Source organism: Athene noctua, chromosome 5, assembly GCF_965140245.1.
Source record: "Athene noctua chromosome 5, bAthNoc1.hap1.1, whole genome shotgun sequence".
Taxonomy (NCBI): Eukaryota; Metazoa; Chordata; class Aves; order Strigiformes; family Strigidae; genus Athene; species Athene noctua.
The window spans coordinates 31,526,465-31,548,133 of NC_134041.1; the positions used below are offsets into that span (position 1 = coordinate 31,526,465).

Consider the following 21,669-nt stretch of genomic DNA (forward strand, 5'->3'; position numbering starts at 1 on the left):
GCAGAGCTCTATAACTATACAGACTACCCCGGGTCAGGGACCCAACAGAGGCAGGAGTCCCAAGTGGCCACCTCACTGGGCAGTTTGGCTTGTTGAGGCTGTAGGGGTGCTGCAGATGGGGAGACAGGGGGCTCAGATGCCAAACACAGAAATCACAGGGAGATGGAGCATTTAAATGCCATCCCAGTGAACTGGCATCGTCTGAAGTCTGATTTTGCGACCTTGGCTGCAGGCAGTTCTCCTGTGGCAGCAATTTGAGAAAGGTCTTCAGGATCACGCACAGCTCCAGGCTGCTTCATGCTTTCTGAAAGAGGGACAAAACCTTCAAAAGAAGAAGATTCAAAGACACACAAAAATATGTCCCAATTCTGTACAATATCGTCCTGATCAGTAACTGGTAACTGGATCATCTGAAGTCCAGAGTATGAAGGAAGTACCCATTATCAGATACATAACCAGGCCACTCTGGCATGAAAAAATATCCTTCACAGGAGAGGAAAGAGTTACAAACAACTTAATTGCATGATCCAACAGGGATGAGGCAGAATGAGACAGAGCAGCAAGAGACTGATGCACACAAACAGGAGGCAAGCATGAGGGGAGGGGAGGAGGGTGCACAGGCAGGAGAGATGTGGGTAGGCAAAATTCGAGGTATTACACAGGGAAGACAAACTGTAAAGATATTAGAGCTGTGGGAGGAGACAGAGGACAAGCAAGACAGATGTGGAAGTGGTAGAGCCAGCTAGAACAGCATAAATGCTGAGATAGCAAAGAAATGTTGGGGTAGTAGGTAAGGAGTAACGGCAGTGGATCAGGGGTGAAATGCAACTATGAATAGGCACTAAGAAACTACTTGGGCGTTGCTGTCCTTTAATGTTTGGTTTTTCTGGATCCCTTGGACTGGCCAGAGCTAGAAGTTTTGGGACTTGAGCAGGCTTTGACTTCTGAGACACTTTCTTGGAAAGAGTTTTCTGAAAGAAAAAACAACAAACCAAAGCCATTAAAAATACTACAGAGTTAAAATGTGCTCAAGGTATCACATCCTTAACAAAAAATTAGCATCTCCTCCTGCTTTGATGTCAGAGAGACTGGATACACTGAAGGACTAAGGGAAGAAGTTTTAATTCCCATTCTTCCTCCTTCGCCATATATTATATCTGTGTGGAATCGGCTGAAAAAGGACGCACAGAAATCCTTCCACGCACAACAAACATGTGACCTAAGAAACTCCCTGCCACACCATATGGGCAAGATCAGTAAGTCAGCAGTGTTCAAATAACTCCTGGAGACAGAAGTGTCCTGTGTTATAAACACAAAAGGTCTGTGGCCTCTGAGAGTGAAGGGACCTGGAACGTTATTTCTCTTCTACCCCAAAATAATTGATCCTAAACAGATCTTGACGGTAACAGAGAACACTCACTTACAAGGAAGATGAAGCCAGTTACAGTGATCACCTAGATAGAGGCCCTGTGTCATATGTCCAAATCAAACAAAATTACTTTCTTTCAAAACATTCAGCGGTTCTTTCTGTCCTGATCCAAAGTCATAGTAAAAGCCTCCTTGCTTGGCATCTGACAAAGAGTCTAGACAAAACCCTGGGATGTGCCCAAGAGGAGAAGGTCCTGCACTAAATGGGAGATGAATGAGGTGTCCTCAAAGACCGCTTCCTTCTCTGAGTCTAGGAGGGGGTTCAGAATATTGATTCTCCTGACCTTGACCTTCTTTGTGAGTTGCTTCTGGGGTGACTTTCCCCTCTTTTTCCAGCTCACTCTCTAGCTCTTTGATTCTTTGCAGAGCTTCTTCCAGCTTCTCTTCAAGACCTTCAGATCTCTTCTCTGCATTCTGAGCATGGATCTCCATTTCTCTGAAACAGAAGCAAAGATAAGGCTGAAACTTGAAATCTAAGCAGCTGCTGGCAGGATACCTGAAAGAAAGATTTAGAAAACTGAAGGGTTCAGTGGGACTTACTGACTCTGTAAAACACATTTATGGTTTCAGAGAAGGGCACTGTTAAAAGATCTGTAAGAGATGTCATGGCACATCTATGTAAACCCTGCAAATAGAATTAATTTTAAAACTCAAGAGTTTTCTAGCAAATAGTCTTTGCTGATCTTCACTCTGCAAGGACAGATACTGAGCACAGTCAATTCTATTAGCAATGCTGAGATGGGCTTACCCTGGATAATGCAAGCTCACAGACAAAGCAAGAAGTATGAGGGAATGTAATTCAGAGTGCCCAAGGATGTTTAAGCATGGAAGAAGTTGTTACCAAACACAAACCTTAATGTGGTTCTGCACAGAGACACTTGGGTGTCCCTTTATTGCGTTCCCCCCACATAGGTACAACAATTCATGGCTGTACTTCCCAAGCTCCCAGGCACTAGCAGGCACTGGAAGTGCTCAGCTGTGATCACATAACACCTGTGAGTGCTAACAGGACCTGGAGTATTAAGAAGTCTTGCAGAAAACCATCATGAGTACACCTCTGCAATGTATCTCGTGAGTACACAAAATGGAAAGTCTGCACACAGATGAAGGAAAGCTGACATGGGCCATGTCTTCTGCTAACATAAATCACTGTCAGTGGCCTGAGACAGTCACAGTGGAAGGAAGGCAAAATTAAGCCAATGGATATTGGATGAAGCAAAACCTTATCAGAGAGCAGAACAGGCACTTCCATGGGATGAAATGCTGCCCCGCTCATGCCTCCAGTACAGGACCAGTACTCACAAGAGCTGCACTTGCAGATGTTCCAACACTGCCAGGGCTTCAAACTCTTTCTGAGAAAAGGGAGTCGACGACTTGGTGGCAGTCATCTCCCTCTGTTTGGGAAGAGCAAAACTTTCTATAAGTGAACGTGAAACCAATAATGCTTCATTTCATCTGCAGCATGTGCCTAGTTTGGTGTCAGTGTCTCAGTGCACAGTCACAGCAGACAAGAGCTCTGTATCAGCAAAACATGGAAAACCAGAGGCTCCTTCAGGCACTGAACTGATCTTGGCAGTAAAAACAGATTAAAATGCTTCTCTGACTCAGACAGGGAAGTCTCACTGGCTCATAGTCTTGGGTTGACGGTGTATTCACTGGGTTACAGAGTTTGGAAATGGCTGTAGCCTGACCAGGAGTGAAACAAACAACAAAACAATATTCAGAGAACAGAAAGAGGCAGCTCCTCCAGGGTCCAACAGGCATAAACCAGCTTTTAATCATCTGAAGAAGACCACCAGGGTTTTTCTGTAACTGTTGAAAGGCTCCTACTCTAACCTTTAGAAGGTAACTGTGATTTCCAGGGATTTGTTTCTGCAGAATAAATCAAAGCCCATAAAGAAATGCTCCAGCATCTTCCACTGTCACCGTGCACCAGCTGCCCACCTCTAAAGCATGGAGGGCAAGGCATACTCAGCAATGCAGCACACGTAAGGAGTGGGACCATCCAGTGACCATTTGCTAAAGATCCACAATTCCTGTACTTCTAGGCTCCACTCTGGATGGCTGACTGGCCAGGGAACGGCTGTAAAAGGCAGACCCTGTGACTTCTGAGGAGCAACTTTACCAGAGTATGATCTCAAAGGCAAATGGAGAAAACAAGGACCTAGGAGGCCGAAACAATCTGAACTTCTTGATTCCCTGCTGTTGTGGAATCACCCTTAATCTCTGAACCCACTTCAACTCCTCCCACTTGCTCTGCACCAAACCATTTTCACCATCGTGGTTTCTGTAGATAGTCCTGGTTCAGACTCCACATATCACCCGTTACTGGTCCCACGGAAGTCCTGGGGCCATGGCACTAATGCACGGGTCAGGAGGACAAATCACAGCTGTGGTAACTGTGTTAATGTTTATTTAAAATTGCAAGAACAGAGGAACTGGAGAGAACACCAGCACCTTGCACTGCCCCAGCAGGTCTGATACAAGTGTTAAAGGGGGTATCATAACAGAGTCTGACTAGACAGCTAAAACTCAGCTCCAAATCTCTGCCAACAGGCTAAAACCATTGGTGTGGCGAGACTCCTACCCCTGTAACTAATGCAATGTCTGACTTCAGAGATTTTAGGTGGATGTTGGAGTCATGTCCTATGTATCTGATAATGTCTGCAGTGGCTTCGTTGTCCTCAGTCAGATAATTCATACCAGCACCTGGCTGCTGCTGAGAGAGAAAATAACAAGAAATAGGAGATACCTCTAGCCTAGTGGCATTCAAGACAGCTGTAAGGCCATGTTTCACATTGCATACACCAAGCAATAATTAAAAAGGCCCTGCTGCAAAGTAGCATATTGCAGCTACTATATAATATATATTTCTATAATAGAAAATTCCTCCTTTACTTCTAATGTTTCTTCCACTGTTATGGGTTTTCTACTGCTGTTAGCATCTTCAGCTTCAAGTTCTTCCTGAGTTGAAGAAATGGTAGTGTCCTTAAGCTTCAATGCAATTCCTGTAAGGCACCGTAAGGATCAGGTGAGTAGCACGGTCCCTTTGTCCATCCAAATAACCTAGGCAAAACTAACTGGTCTCTGACTTTTTCTTGCACATATTTAGCCTTGGACTTCAGCCAGCAAGGAGAGTCCTGAATATGAATACATTTCAAATCACAAATGAATATGCTAATTACTGAACTTTACATAAGCAGGACTCACTGTGGCATACCGGCTTTGTATAGGCCATGGCAGGGAGAAAAAGCAAGGCAGCACACCAGCTACAGCACTAGTCATGAATAACGTCACTTTGCTTGGGGGTTGAGTTCAGAACTGATGTAAATAAATTGTTCAAGACAATATATCTAAATCCATTTCCTCATCATCTAAATTTAACCTTTTTTGTATGAAAGTAGACCAATGACAGGCCAACCGTCTATAAAACACATCTAATTATCACAGGCAGTCTCAGACATCCATTTAACCACATAAGGAATTAAACTAGTAGTTCAGCCTGGTCTCCTGTGCAAGGCAACCACCAGGATTCCAGCCAAAGTCCACCCCAATAGGTGAAACAAAAGCTATCATGCACCATGGGGAACTGATCTACCAGTGGGGTAAAATCTCCTAGCTCCACTGATGCTCTGGTTTTGCCTTAGAACTGCCCTCACAAGAAGCACTGTGATTTTTTAACCAGTTCATCATAACACCTCATATTTCTTAGCTGCTGCTTTGAATGCGTGTAGGTCTCCATGTGAAACCCCCCCTTAAACTGAACTTCATTAAGGAAAAGTTTTGAAGCAGACCTTCATTCAAACTGGTTCAACCTAGAACAGCAAATGCAGTCTATATATACCTCTGATCCAAATAGGTTTCTCAGTTCTTCAAAATCCAGAAAGGAGACTGGAGTGCCTTTGATCTCTGAAAGGAGAAGGCTACATGCCTGATTCCAATTACAGCACTTGGTCTGGAAAGACATAACAGAAAATGATCATTTAGGGATTACTGAGCAGAAAAAAATAGCTGTTATTATATTAATTCAGTCAGTTAAGTAATTCCACCCTTCTGTCTTTATCTGTTCCAGGGACCTACCTGGACCCTTCCATCCTCACCCTACAAAGGAAAAGGAAGATACATTTCTCCAAGCTCTCAGACGTGGCACCTGTCACCAGCTAATCACTCCCACCACCTAATTCCTTCAACAAGCTTCTCCTCAGGCCAGTGCAGAACAGCTGTCACAGCTGCTGCCCCAGCCCATGTGGGGAGAAATGAGTGTAAATCCCAGGGGTTAAGTTTTCACTCACTAAGGTAACACAGAACAAAAGCACAAGTATTTTTAATCCCTGCAGAGAAGCTTCTTACATTTCCTGAGGTAACGCCATTTGCCCTGTGCTCAGGAAAGCTTTAGGCTTCAGAAGTGTCTACCTCTCACATTCCTAAAGCACAGGCAAAGCTCACCTAAACTGGCAATTACACCGGTAGCAGTTAAGAGCTTTACCTCCAAGTGTAGAATAAAAAGGTGGTAGGTAGGTCATTTGACTACAAAAACTTTCAACTGCATCTGTATAGAGGTACATCGCGTCAAGTACCTCCAGGAAGTCCTAAGCACTGCTCAAGTCTGGATGTACATGGCTCTGGCAAGCTTGAACCAGAGGTGAATCTACTGCCATTCATATGGAATAAATCTCACAAGAGAGACCTTATATATGTACCCAGAAACGGGGTAAGGAAAATATTAAAACATAGCCTGACCCAGGTTTATTTGCTTTCCAGGACTGCAGAGTCAGTAGGAAACTTGGGGGACCAGGGTAATCCATTAGAGTAGTGGGAGTCTTCCTCCTTCTTGAAACCTTCACATATATTTTTCTCCACCTTTTGCAAAGCAAATGCAGTCTCATCTACCCCAGACCTAGCAGCTGGAAACACACGCACCTTTTACCTTGATCTTATTCAGCTCCTCCAGCTCAAAATCAGCTTCTGAATCCATCTCAGACCATTTCTTTTGAACAACGGCATTGACAATCTCATGGCAACAGCTGCAAAGATGCAGAATGTCATCAGCCCTGCAGGAGTGCCCTCAAATATTTCATTCCCTTCAGCCAGGATCCTGCTGCTGTCAGCAAGGCACAGGAGCTATCTGCAGACCTCTGCAGAAGAGAAGTCTCCAGAAGAGCAATCCTTGCCTGCCCCACTCCCACAGTGACCTCCCGGACAGTGTGTCCATGCCAGCACTGCACTAGCCCACAGCGGACGTGTGAGCACAGATCCCAAATCAGGTGCAGACTTTGCTCCAGGTGTCCTGGACTGCAGACTCACTGCCTGTACTTCTCTTATATCCTCTGGTGGTCATCCGCAAAGGTGTGGGCAGAGCCCATGCAATCAGATGCAAGCATTTTATAGCAGTACTAGGTATAAAGCAAGCACTGCCATTCTCTTTAGGTGTTCCTATCTTATTAGGCTCCCTACATATTCCAGTAAGGTTCATTTAGGACCTGGAAAAAGATCCAGGGACAACCAAATTGATGGGATCTGTTGCCATGATCAATCTCTCAGCACACTACACATTTTTTTCTTGAGAAAACCTCCTTAGATGAAATTGAAAACCTGTGCTGATACTTGACTATAGAACCCGAGAGTCTGCCCATCCCTGCAACCAGCTCTTCAGCTTCATGGTGCAGCTTATGAGCCCTGAGAAGTCTGAGCTCCTCATTCATCTTGGTGTCTGACTCTTGCCACTGGGGACACTCCCGGGACAAGTGGTCTGCAGTCATGTGTCTCAGCAAATTCACCAGCCACAGGGTCAGGTTTCTGTGCAGTTCAGTCACCTGCACAAAACATTGGAGCAAATCTAAACCAGTAATAAATGACTGGTCTTGCCAAGTAGCCTGAAGCCAGTCTATTTCACATACGTCAATGTCCTACCTAATTCAATTTGCAAACTGACCATTTATTTTTATCATTTTTCTCCCATATTCATTCCCATTACAAACACTTCTTTTACCATCATGGATCTATCCTTTCCCCAGTTATTGTTTAGGATCATATGCTGCTTATCAGCCATGTGGCACTTTCTCTTTTCCAGAAACAGCAACAAAGCAAAAATCACACACCACACTTAGAGAACATTAAAAAAAAAAAAAAAAAAAAATCTAGTGAGAGCCTCTAGTCTACAGTCCTTGGAGAAAGAAGTCAAACCACAGCGAGCGAGGAGAGCAAACAGCTCTCTGAACAGGAAATATCAATGTTATTCCAGAGGAAACACTTCCTAAAGATGCAACAATAAAATTGTGTTCATGTGCTGTATAGGAGACCTTACAGCTATTTTTAGAGGAGTTCTTGGCTCCTTTGGCTGGAAGACAAAAACCACAACTCAACTCAAACAGGAAAGAAGGTGTCAAAACAGAAACAAGCATTCCTCACAGCTGTGCTCTGGCCAGATAGAAATGAAAGGAGAAGGGTGAATACTAGATACAGTGCTCTTATCCCTAGCAGTTTCAGTCTTGCACTTACTTTTTCGTTAAGATGTGTGATGTTCTTCTCAATCTCATTGTTCATGGACAGAACCCACCACTGAATCATCTTAAAAAATTCTCCAGGTTCCACCCTGAAAAAAAAAACCAAATCCAGAAACAAAGTGACCTCTAGTGCACCAGACCTGAGGATCTCCTGTCTGAAAGACACCTTTTGCTTCCCAGCTCAAGAAAAATAACATATTTTAGTACACCATATGCTGGAAACATGACAGGCATTTTTGTTAATGATATAGTTGTGGGCAAACTTGGCATTTGCAGGTAATCTCTTACATATATGTTATGCACGTGCTCTGCAAATAATTTATTTCCTGATGACATTTACCAAAGACAGTAGAGCACCACAAGGAGAAATATGCCCCCACAGAGCTGACTGTAAATGAATCACATATTTTGGTTTTTCTTCAAATGTCAAGATTTCCCAAGCAGGTGGCAGTTCTGAGGGAGACAGTGATGTTCCAGGAGTGATACTGAAGCCAACAACTGTTTCCACAGATATTGCCAAATCAAATCAAATGAAAGGCAGTCACCAATCATTTTAACACTTCATGCTGATCACATTTATCCCACTGCCAGTTTCTTGCACCAGGGTCAGCATAAAAGAACATTTCTCTTTCCTTACAAGTGTAGTTTAACGTACAAGGTCAGCTTAGACACAATTAACACATCTGTCCTTATGGGAAATGTGGTTTCTTATCACTCGCAGCTTCATGCAACTGTCTGGAGCCTATACAGCTCATCACTGCATCCACCTGGGCCAGCCACCCAGGAATCTTGTGATAAAATGCCTACAGCTCAGCTTTGTTCATGCCAGAACCTCGCTTTGGCTTTTGCACCTTGAATAACCAATCTTTCATACTTCTCACCAAGGCTGTCAAAAACCTAGCTGTGCCTGCAGGGGAAGAAAACATGAATCTTTAATTACAATTCTTTCAGCCGACAAAAACAATTCAAAGAGGGATGCCAAGAGGGATAAACAGCCAATGTGGTAACTGGCTACATTTAGGACTAGGAATGAGCTGTTTAGTGAGCACTAAATTGAAAGCAACCTGAAAGAAAATGGGCTTGATTTGAAGCCCTGACTTTCCTTCTTGTCTTGGCAGATTTGGCTGCCTTGTGCAAAAAGGCTTAATGTAACCCTTAAAAACAGCTTTGCGGTTACAACTCGATTCTCCACAGATGCAGGTGATACAGTATGCACAGATGTGCAAAAACACCTGGACAAGATAGTAAATGACTTGTTCATTCACTCATCTGGCACATGCTGATGGATTTTATCTTTATGTTGGGGAATATGTTTGAAATGTAACAATGCTTGCTCTTGATAGCCAATGTTTAAGCTTTTAAATCCTGGTGATGTCCTGGCCTCCATGATATCTTATAACAAAGATGGCATGTTAAGCACGTGGAGGTGGTGACAATTTTTTGAAATATTTGAATGATGTTGATGCATGGCTCCATTTTCCCACTGTACAGCTGTGCGGTAGAACTGGTTAGCTTCTCCTCTGGACTAGAAGTGCAGTGAAGCAGTGTTGGGATGTCCAGACTGGTAAGAAAGTGAAGGAAGAGGTTACCCTCTGCAGAGTGGAGCCTTTCAGAGCCCCACTGTGGAAGCCCACTAGCAGGCATGAATTTTTCATGACCAGGAGTCCAAAAACAAGTAGTAGGAATGATATTATTAAAGTTTTCCTGCCATGCAGCATCATCTTAAGAGCAAAGAAGAAAAGAGGTAGATTGCAGAGGGGCATGGGATGAGGGAGAATCTGAGTTATGATCACTTACATGTCATTTGGCTATACTAGACCTTACACAGTATTCTGGATCCTTATTAAATAGAGGCTTGCTTTGGGAAGGTGGGCTGTGTCATTGCATTTATCTTACAAACTTAATCAAGTTTATATCTTCAGCAAAAGAGAAGACCTAACTGGAAAAGTCACTCTAGTCCCAAGTGCCAATTTCAGAGTCAAAACCTTCTTATCCTCACAAAGAAAGTATGCTGTGAAGGCTTTAAGAAGTGATCAAGGGAGACTGAATTAAAGCAAAGACCTTAAGCCAAACCTTATAAATTTCATATAAGTCCTTTCTTGTATCTCCTGTCTAAAACTATCTCATATCTCATTGTTCTCTCTCCATCTTTATTCCTTGTCATCAAATATCAAACCCTTTGTATTTCTGGCACATGCTCCTTGAGACCAGGTAATCAGATCTTAGAAGATAATAAATACTTCAGGTAACTGAGTGCCATTGCCTTACAGGACACAATTACCACGTTCTCACTATTGTCCCTTACCTATTCTTGATAATGTCTTTTGTTTTCATTGTTTCTTACCGAAGGTCTAATGTAAAGAGAAGGGATACCTTTTCTTTTCCACTAAAAGGTCATTACATTATAATGCAAAAATGAATCCAAGCCATTCAAAATACCTTTTGAATGCCTTTTATAGATCAAGAGAATACTTTTTTCTGTAGTCCAGTTCCCACAGCCTTTGTTAAAATAAGCTAGAATCCCTTTTTCTGGAGTTTACGGGCTGAAGCAATTTTGGATCATATGTCTGCGCTGTTCTGCCTAGCCCTTTGTTCAGATCACAACTAACTATCAAAGCTTCTGATAATCTGCTGTTAACTTTTTGTCATGCTGGTGTCTAGCCAATTATGGCCCCGTTCCTCCTTTTTTTATCTCTCTTTTTAATGAGAACTACTGGGAATATTTATTTCCTTTAGCTGTGTCTTCAGATGGACAGACCTATCATTCTATCCCAGCTCCTTTAGTAGGAAATATATATGAAACATGTGGGGTAAGGTAATGTAGGGAAAAGCACAGGATAACCCTGAGTGAAAGAATAAGAAGACAGTATGAGAAGCAGCTTAGCTAACATGACAGCACATGTTCAGTTTAGTTTTACTCCGCTAAAAAGAAATAATATGATTAAAAAAGCATCAGAGATTAAACAATTCTGAAATCAGAAACGAGTCAAGGTCTTGCAGAGGCAAAGGTTGAGAAGGTTAGTTGCAAATTACCCAACAATTGTTTGTTATCTTACACAGTACATGATAACTTTATATCAACAAAGAAAACATGTATTTACATACTTTTTTATCGGGATAATTCAACATCTAGATTAAGATAACTTTGTGTTAGAGATAGGGTAATAAAAAAAGTATTACCCTCTGAGACAGTGTTATCTGGTTAATGATCTTCAAAGTGATGTTTTACTTCACATTTTAAACATCCATTCTTTCATTTTACATTTATTTTCTTTTCCGTAAGTTATCCACATAATCATAAACCGCCCACACTCTCTCCGAACATAACACATGACTTCCCCGTGTCATATCCGCATTGCATGTTCTTTGCACTGTATCACATTTAAAATTTTGGATATTCTTTTTAGATGTGACTGCGAGTCAAGTTTCTTGGGAGTTTATCCCTTGAATGCTCTTGATTCCCAGCACATATCTGGGGGTCAGATTTTAACTTTGGAAAAGGCCGGAACAGATGGGACCAACTGGTCCCTTATTACCTGCTACTTTCCTGACATCCCCAAGGAAAGACTGAACTACAGAACTGGTCATTCCTTACCGCTATTCCCACTTATTCTTGTATTGTATTGCTGGTAGAGTTCATGTGCCCTTTGGTTGATTTCTGCCAGGGCAGTGTGCTGTGGAGGCAACGCTCCAGCAGAGTCCCGGTGTTGACTGAGCACTGTTTATCCCAACTCCATCCAGTGCTCCTGCAGGCTGGCACTGCTTCTCAGACTTTCCATCCATCTTAGGTGCACTTCCCCGCTGTACTGCTGTAGGTCTTCTTTTAGCATCTGAAAGGAAAGTAGCAAGCTTGCCGTGCCCCCAAAAGTTGGATCACCCCTTGGCTGCAACAGAAAGGTGATGGGAATCAGGTAAAAGAAGTGTGAGGAATCCATGAGCATAAAGATGTTGCAGTGAGTGGATAGCACAATGAACTGGAACCTTATTGGTGACAATTCTGAGTGCTTCTATGGGTTAATATCATTTATCAGTCACCAGAGCTGTCAGGTAGACAGTGCTCAGATGCACCACTAAGTCTGATGCACTGACCAAACCATGATATTTGTCAGTTATAATTTCTCACGTATAGACTCTCAGCTTAAGCTTCAGCACGGAAGATTTGAGCTGATATGCTTTCTTTCACATTTGTGATGGGCAGAGATGCTAGCTCAGTTAACTCATGGGAATTTGCTGAGCAGATACCACTCCATAATATGACCAATGCCCCCAAATCTTACATTTATCACGTTCTTGGTATCTTGAAGGATTTCATCCGGTAGCTTTTCATTCATTGGAGAGGAGCCAGAGCAGAGGAAAAGAAGGGATGAGAGCTGAGAGAAAAAACTCCTTTAGTATCCATGGTAAAACCAAGAGTCGAGATATATACTCTACGCGTACCAAGTTTGTGATACAAATTGTAAGTTGAAAGAGAAGTAAAACCCACCAGGCCCTACTCAGCCAGGGATTTTTATTCTCTCACTCAACATAACACAAACATTGGGTGTCAGTTAAGAAAATATGTTACTTCCAGCAAAGATGAAAATCAAATTCAAGCATATATTGAAAATGCAGATATTATTAACTCTGTGATTGAAATCTATAAAGTGATGTCTTTTGTTAATGCACATGCTGTGTATATTTCTGCATTTTGTACTTGCATTTATGCTTTGTTTTATTTAAAATATCACAATGAACTAACAAAAAGCCTGCAAAATATGACCTTAACGCAGAAGACAACTGGGTTTGAAGCCTCATGTGTCTCAGAGTCTCACATCTGTGCATGAGAGAACTGAATGCTCTATTGAAGCACTAATGCCTGTGCATTCTAGTTAAAATGAACCAAACTAAATAGAAGAATTCTGTTACAGCAATGACAGCTGCACAAAGGACACTCTGGTTTGCAGCAGGAGGGTACAATCCTTGCTCCACTGAATTCAACCACAAACCCACTGGAGTTACCGTTAGGGACCTTATGATCAAAATAAATGTGTCAAGCAGAAAAGTAGAGCAGTGAGGGACGTGCAAATATCAGACCATACCAAATCTCACTACACCTGGGAGTCAGTGCACACTTTGCACTGGGCCAGTGAGATCTACTGTCACAAGGCAAAGGTTGAGGGAGCTGACTGCTACCCCTGGTCCCTCTGGGCCACTCACAAGCCACTGCTGTGGAAGTATTGAAGCTGCTTGTTGAGGCTGCTGCAGACAATTTGCAGTTTTCCCTGGATGGACTCCTTAGAACACTCTATTTCAGCTCCAATGCGACTCAATCTCTCCCTGAACTGCTCAGTCTCTTCCTGCAGATCAGCCAGGTCTCCTGTGTCTTGCAAGCACTGGGCAAGACAGTGGGAAAAGAGACTGTTGTCATGATTATTTTAATGTGAGTTGGAGGAATTGTCCCTTTGCCCTAGCTATTTTGAGATATGTACATATCAGAGATCTGGGAAATGTCTGTAATTCCACAGCACAGTCCTCACAAACCCTCTGAGAAAGAAATAGGGTGGCTCACCCTCCCCAGGCATGCTAGAACTGAGAGCTTGACTCCTCGTTTGCTTGTATGCTACCAAGAGACTGTACAGCCCCATATCTATGAGGCCAAAATTACACTAATTACGACTAGTTTTGGTTTTGTAGAGAAGGAATGGGGTGAGGGAAGAAAGCCACAAAAAAAAGGGCAAACAGAGGAAAAAAGAAAAGTTTGAAGTAGAGAAAAGGGGACATGGAATAAAGAGAGAAAAGCAGACAGAGACTGAACTCATTCAAATTTTAATGCTCGTTTGAAACTAGACCATGATTTGGACCAAGAAAGCCAAAGTAACTAATGCTTTACTGAGACCTGTAGAGCTACATAAATCACACATACACACAATTTCTACAGGTACCTATCACAGGCAGGTCCCTACCTTTGAGGCCAAGAGGACTATGAAATGCTTGAGAACGTTGTTCAGTGTCTTTTCACTGACATGGAGCCTACAAACCAATGTCAGCTGGTCTCTGTCTATTATCTGAAAGAAACGTTATTATCTGCCTTGTTTTCTTCTGAGAGGAGAGGCATCTGACAGTAACATGGGAGCTCTACCATAAATGAAATGAAGATCAAGTGATTGGGTCTACTTTCCTTACAGTTAAATCTCTAGCCTCCAAGACAGCCCCAGACTTGAACGGCATGAAGTAGGAGATCATAAAAGAGGACAACACAAAAACAAGAAAGCACAGAATTAACCAAGAATGATATTTTGTGAGGAAGTGTAAGAAATCTGGCTATGATATTCTAAGTTGTGAGGAATAGGAAACTTATTAGTCAAACTGATCTCTGAATGGAAATATTAATTTCACAGAAGTTCTTCCCTGCACGGAACCTGGAGATCCGTACCAAAAATGCTGTGTGAATTAAGCAGTTTCTGTTTAAAAACCACACATGTGAAATACAACAGACCTCAGAAAATGAGGTTAGGGCAGGTAGGAGATGTGTTACTACCCAATCGTATTGAAAAAAATTGTTCTTTGGGATGAAATCTGCCCTTGGAACAAGACTGCTAGCTCTAATGGCTTATACCTTGCAATGTATGAGAGATCTCCTGCACCTACCTTCAGATCCAGGTCATACACAGCTGAGCTGCAAGCATCTCTCTCTTGGGCTAGCAGCAGAACTTGCTCTTCCAGTCGTCTTCCTGCAACTCGTAAAACTGCTGATCCTTCTAGCTTTTTGGAAGAGTGAAAGACAATGAAATATGTTCATCTGTGTTTCTCATTCACATTTACCATCTTTTTCCGAATTCCTAAAGCTTTTCTTAGACATTTTCTCTTCCTCCTTCCTTCTTCAGTCACCTCCCACACAGCCTGCAAATTCACAGGTCCTTTTCCGCGATCCCCTACATCTTTCTGTTGATGCTCCCATTGTGAGTTTCCAATCAGGATGAATACAGATCTCTGCTGGGACTAGACTATCCGTTTCCCTCATGACACAAGGTTCCTGTAAGTGAATCTGCGTGCCTACTTGCTCACCACAACTCTGATACCAACCACCTAAATCCCTGATTTCTTAAGTATCTTGAAGACATCCACAGGCCCCTCGGAAGTTCAGAGCTGTGGGCTCTGCTAGACTATGAGGAACTCACTGGCTGTGAATGTGGGGTGAAGGAAAGGGAATACCAGCACCTGAGCAACAAATGCAACTTTCATGACTTAAAACTAGAATGCTTTGAACAGCTTTCTATCTCTTTGAGGAGTTTAAGATTTATAGCAAATTAACAGCATTTGTCATAAACAGCCAAGCTCTTTCCCCAGAATGAAACCAGTCCTCACCTCTCCTTCCCAACAACCCTGAGACAACAATACCAGCATGCTGCAGAAATCTCCCAAGCTCAGCTTTGAAAATAACTTTGCATTTGCCTTAGCCTCCTGCATGTCTGCAGCTAGCTCCTCTTGAACTTTTTCTGCTTCTTTGGTCACCTTGTGGTCATGTTCTCGTACCTTGTACAGCTCGCTGAAACAGCAGAGAACAGTCTTAATGCAACTTAACCCAACCCAAAAGTCTCTACTCTGGCAAATACAGACTGGTAGGCCCTACGCTATCACACGGGGCTCTCTTCCTCCAACACAATCATCTCACTGTAGGTGTGAAAGGCATCCTGAAGACCTCCTCTTCCTATGAATGCACGTTGCACCAACAACCCTTTTCTGCAGTCTCCCACCAATGAACCTCCACCGTGCTAAGGAAAGGAGGTGACTTTGACATTATTTGGCACCAAGAGGGTGCAGTGAAAGTGTGAGGAGTCTCAGGTGTCATCCCTGTAGCTCTGCTTCAAATCATAACACTGTCTCCCTGCTCCTACGGGAGGAAGATTAGAAAATCGAAAAAAATCAATGGACTAAACCTAGGGCATAGAGATAATTTCTTAGGATCAGGGAGGATTCAGACCTGGCCAGCTGTCCAACAGTTTCTTTAAAATAGAGGAGTTGCAACTGCTATGCCATCATTTGTTTGCAGACGGTCTTCATCTGTTCAGGAATCTGCTCCAAGAGACTCATGTACCTCTGCGTGCAGTAAAATGAGTAAAAAAGGGTGTTTACCTGAAAGCACAGATCTCTTACACCATCTGAAGACCCCTTCCTTTCACTGCACAGGAAGGTACTTAGAAGGCAATCTTCTGAGTGTTTGGACTGAGGATTTTAATAACCCTGGAACAATTTAATTGCTACAAATAGTGGTAATCTGAACATGGGAACCCTGGCCATATTCTACGTGTGAAAACTGCCACTGAAATGTCACACCAATAAGGTGCCCACACTGTCAAGTGTGGTGACAGTGCCACAGACTTCTAGCTCCAGGTTTCCTAACAAAGACTGGTTAGCCCCAGCTGTAAACTAGGCAAGGAAATCCTATTTCACTCCTGGCATCAGACCCCACACAAGTTACGGGCTGCCTTGGCTGGGCCAGGACATTAGGAACGATCTGCAATAGCTGATGCCACTCCCGAGAGGGCGCTGTCATGAATCAAGAGGGGAATAAGGGTTGGCTAATGATGACCTGAGCTTCGAAAGCAGCTGTCCTCCCTCCATGCAGTCCACGCTGACCTGCCGAATCAGCTCATGGTAAACGATGTTGCACATGTTCTGCTCTGCCTTCATCAGCTTTAGTGCGTTGTGCAGCTGGCAAACCAGGTGAGAAAAATCACAGCCTTGCAGAGCCTGGTCAGCCTACTCCTTTAACAACAGATCAGCACAGGTCTCATTTCTTCTGTTGTAGGTTTCCTTCTGAGGCCAAAACACTAGTAAAGGTAGAAAGGGGAAGGGAAAGAGCCATCCTGCATGCATTCACAGGTTTGTTTTCAAACATGTTATGCACTATCCTGACTATTCATCCATGGGAGTTTCTCTGCCAGTTCCAGCTGGAGTTCCTTCTGAGGCAATGCTCTGTATTTTTCAAAAATCCTTCCCCACCACCAAGGAAGAATAACAGAAAATAGGGCAAAGAAAGGTACAGATGTTCTCTGACATCTGCTTTTTAGGGGTATGAAGGCTTCCAATGGCCCATTTTGTAACACAGCAGCCTATCTCCCAACGAAGAGTTGAGACAGCTACTGCCTTCATTCTTCCATAGTAATAATACCGAATGCATTCCTTTCTGGCATTTTTGCCAGAAATCTAACTTTCTACACCAGCAAGTTAAATGTTTATTCTTCGTGGATCAGACAAAGATGAAAAGAAGCTCAGGAGAAGAAAATCCTGGTTATTACAAGACCTACAGGCAGCCAACTTGGGCAGAAACTAGCTTCCAGCAGGCACCTTAAGCACAGTAGGGAAAACAAGATGTTATTTTTCTGGGTGCAAGAAGTTATTTACTCACTTATACTAGTGAGTTATCCACCTGTGAAGGTCCTGTTACTCTGATTAGCTTGTCTACTCCAGCTTTTTCCAACATGCTCTCCATCACTGGATGACCTCTAGCCTCCCAGAAGGATTTCTGACAGACCAGAAAGTGACACATCATTACTCTGTAAGCAGGAAATGGCTGTTTTTTCCAACAACTCCATGCAGGGTAGTAATTACATGGATTGAAACATGTTTCTTTTTCACAGTCTTCAAGCATGTTGTGTATTTTCTGAAATGAATACCAATGTTAGAACATGATTACAAAGCAATCCTTACAGTGCTAGCTAGGGGATCCCATACTCTCCTGCAGTCTCTCTGTGCCATGTACAAGCTGATTAAAGTTGGAGAGGCAGACAGGTCTACAGGGCTGCTCTTCGGTGAGAGCATCCAGAACCTAATGACAGAATTGGACCTTCTGCAGCTGTTCCCCCAGCTGGAGCTCCTTCTTCTTGCCACTAACAACAGAAATCTTGTAGGAACCTTCTCCCATTAAGACCTCTCATGGTACTTGGCAAAGAAGTGACCAATGGATTTAAAAGTTACTAGTGGGGCCAGAAAACCACCACATACCCACATCACACCCACCCAGAGGCTGATCACAGGAGACCATTGAAATGATAAAATCATGTTCTGTTACATCATGATGGCAAAGAAGCTGTGAGGATTTCACCCCTAATCTTAGAATTTTAGTCCTTGAACAATAAGATAGAACCTACTTTTCAATTTATTAAGTTTTCTGGAGAGATCAAGTGGAATCTCAGTAGCCTTTATTGGGTGAGGCTTAGTAAACTCAATTAAAAATTCACAGCCTGAAAAACTGGACGGGTGGCGGGGAGAAGAAAAAAAAAAAATCACAAACAAAAAAAACCCCACAACCCCCAAGTGGTCAGATTCAAGATGCTAGCAGGTCTATTCAAGCATAAAGCAAGAGTAAGCTTGGCAGGCTCTGGGTAGCTCTTTGTGGCAGAAAGCAATTCTAAAAGAAAAACAAAAAAAATAAAATAAAGAAGCAAAAAGCTTCCAGAAGTTGCCTCAAGGGATCAAACCAGACTTCAACTTCTACGGTCATGTCCAACTACCAAAACACCCCTGAGAAGCAGTACTCGTATACAGGAAATTCTATTAGCCACCCCAACACAGCAGGGACAAAGAAAAGGAAGGTCACCTTGCTCTGCAGGGTTAACGATAGCCTGGTCATTAGCATGGGACTTGTGCAACCTCCCTTTTATACTCTTCCCCACAGCAAGGTATTTGTGCAGCGTCCCCAGACTCTCATCACTTTATCCTCCTGCTCTGAACAGTTGAGGACAAACCCTTGTGAACCAGAAATCACTCACTGATCAAAGTACTTCAAGGGCAAAACTCCCTGGTTCTTCAAGATGTGAAACTCCTTGGGAACCAGACTATCTGCTAGGGCTGCTCGTTAGGGATGGAAAGAGAGAGATCATGAAACATCAGCCTAAAAGATGTGCACAAACTCCCAATTCCTTCCCACAGAGGACACAGGTTTGGCAGCTAGGAGAGGGAAGCTCATGTAGAGGCTTTTCATGGTGCTTTTCCCTTTTCTACTCCATGCATCCAGAGCCTGACAGAAACAACCTACATCTGAAAGCAAATTGAAACAACTAACACTGAACTGCAGTGGGGGAGCCAGAGGGCTGGAGTCGCAAGGACTGCTGCTGAGTTTTATGATCAGGGTAACACCAGGACATGTGTATGAGGATGTCCCTTCTCCCAGCTAGTGATACACACAGGAAAACGCCTGAGCAGCAGCACTCAGGGGAGCATGTAGGGCTATACAACGGCTCCCTCTGGTCCTGATGACCCTCAGAAAACAGCTTCTGCCAGTCATTGCTTTCTTAGCTTCTTGGCCAGTTGCAACATCGCACAGGTAAGAGACATCCCTGAAGGAGAGGAAAAGAGCTTGATTACTAACCCACCCCGCAGGTAGTCCACTGTTCCCTTACTGCCGGTCTAAACCACACGGGCTTGTTCTGCTCAGCCTGAGGCCAGGCTTATGGCCAGGACTCCCTCCCCTGGGCCAAAAAAGAGAGATGAGTTTATCTTTTTCATGCAGATTAATCTCGCATTGACTGTTGCTAGCCAAAGACCATTTTTCATGTCTGCTGCCAACACCCTATCGCATACATATCCAATGTTTGATAAAGAGCAAAATATTTTTCACTTTCTAGCACCATTAAGCATCGCTTATTTACAAAGAAGTTTAAAGCTATTCCCTAAGTCAGAAGAGTTTCTTTTCTTAATCATGGATCACAGAGCATCCCTGCGAGCATCCTGTGGAAGGACAGTTCCAAGAATTGCTCATTTTAGCAACTCTTATATTTATTATTCCTGGAATATCTTTCCCTCAAATCTCGCCAGCCCAAACTCAGACAGGACAGCTGGTCCATTCATCCAGCCGCATTAGATGGCACAGCTACCTATCATAGCAAAAGATCTGCATTTCCAGCTCTAACGTCTTTCCATCACCCTGGTTCCTTCTCCCTTTTCTGCTTACCTTCTAGTGCCTATCAGACTGACAGGGTGGTCTGTCAGGTGTCTGAACTTGTTCCAACAATTAGGATAATGCCAAAGCCGAGCAGGGGTTTGCAGGCAGCCCTGCAGACAAGGCACATATGGCTGTCACTTCTTAGCGAGAAATGTGCCCAGGAGCAGGAGACGTCAGGATGGCTGTCTAAACAAGCTCTGCGTCGTTACTTCTGTCTTGGGGCTAAAGAAAGCAGCATGGACAAAACAGCCTCTGCAAGGACTTCGCAGCAGCACCAGGATGCAAGCAGGTTTTGCAGGGACTGGAAGGCAGCACTTTGGATCTGCATCAAATGGCATGGTCAGAAAAGCAATGCAATGTAAGATAAATTTATCTTAGGAGGCCAGCAAACTTTCCTTCTGCCACACAGGGAATGAACACATGCCCCCAGTGAAGAGATGATTCTGGACAGGAAAAGACAGGAGATAGGAAAACACTCACCCTGAATCCCATTGCGGTTTTGGTGGTTTTCAGGGACCATAAGTGCTCTAAGCTGTAAAGAGTACTACTGGCACAGGTCAGGCTTCAGAAAACCTCTTCTGGAACAAAACTGTGCTCCAGGGAGGAAGAAACAGGCCTGATGGGGTCAAGCATGCTTGAGTTACTCCTCAGCTTGGGGATCTCTGGAAAATAGCATGTCAGGACAACTTAAACAGCATTTATTCTGCTGGTGAAAGAGGAAGCAAAACCAATGATAGAATACAGGGCTGAGAAAAACCGTGACAAGATGTTTACCACCTTACCCCAAAGCATGGTCTAAAACACAGGGAGCTAATCCCATTTTAGTGGTGGTTAGTTCTTCAGTGAATCCTAAAACAACAGTTACCTTCCACCTATGGGAGATAAAGCACTGGTCACAGGGCTGTGCCAAGCTGTCAGGTACACAGGTTGCCAAGAGATGCTGTGAACAACTAAACTTTCCTTGTTTACATAAAGCCATTTCCTTTCTTGTGGCTTGCTAGCCGTTGGCTTTCTGCAAACATAGGAGTGCCCTAAAATACCAGCAATTGCCTAAATAAAAGTAAAACTTCATGCAGAGAAGCATCCTGCTGTTAAAGGGAAGCTGGAAGGACGCCGAGTCAGCTGTACAACTTCTCTAGTCCCCAGTCCTACCTCAGCCGTCCTTGCTGATTGAGCCTCCCTGCCAGGCACCCCTCAGTTTCTTTCCATCTGCTTTCGGGCCAGAAACTGACATTCCAGCTGTGGGCATGGTGAAGGCTTATTTTATTTTAATGCTTAGCCAAGGAAATCTGCAGTAATGAAGGATCTAGAAACAGAATTAAACCCACATTTGTGCTTCACAGGGTTAACTGCTTAGTTATTATTGCAGAAAAAAACCCTTAGGCCTGATACAAGGTACATCAGTCAGGAAGAAGCCCCCAATGCTTTGCTACATTCTCCATAGGGATGCTTGTTTTTCCATCTACAAACTGCAAGAAAGAACAAGTCTTTCTTTTATATGTTTAACTGTATGTCTCCAATTATTAATCTTACCACGTTTTCTCCTTAAAAATATCTTACTAATGGGCAAAAATCATATTTCCATTAGTTACCTAATCTCCATGAATTCTTATCTAAAGCTTCCCCCCCTCCCAGCCTTGTCAATATATGTTCGTTATGAAGTGCTCTTGGTATGAAAATGTTTTGGCCTTGCTGTCAGTTGTATCCTTGTGTACTGTGGTTTCTAATGAGGTTAACAACATTTCTATGCCTTCACATCTATGTCTGAGGGTGTAGGTATAATCATCCTGCCAGGTAGTTTCTTGTCTTGCTGCA

The 21,669-nt window shown here is 43.3% G+C and overlaps 1 protein-coding gene across 1 annotated transcript; it reads right to left on the reverse strand.

Annotated features, from left to right (window-relative positions):
• Positions 1–152: 152 nt before the first annotated feature.
• AXDND1 (axonemal dynein light chain domain containing 1) lies at positions 153–20,374 on the reverse strand. The gene is given in 22 exon segments (XM_074907572.1): positions 153–322; positions 1,713–1,864; positions 2,731–2,822; positions 4,016–4,147; positions 5,509–5,529; positions 6,356–6,452; positions 7,033–7,241; positions 7,927–8,020; positions 8,613–8,838; positions 11,527–11,761; positions 12,209–12,279; positions 13,135–13,303; positions 13,874–13,975; positions 14,559–14,672; positions 15,309–15,456; positions 15,892–16,011; positions 16,501–16,622; positions 17,341–17,405; positions 17,408–17,436; positions 17,509–17,574; positions 18,683–18,761; positions 20,335–20,374. Coding segments are annotated over 22 exon segments (2,553 nt in total).
• Between the last annotated feature and the right edge of the window lie 1,295 nt (positions 20,375–21,669).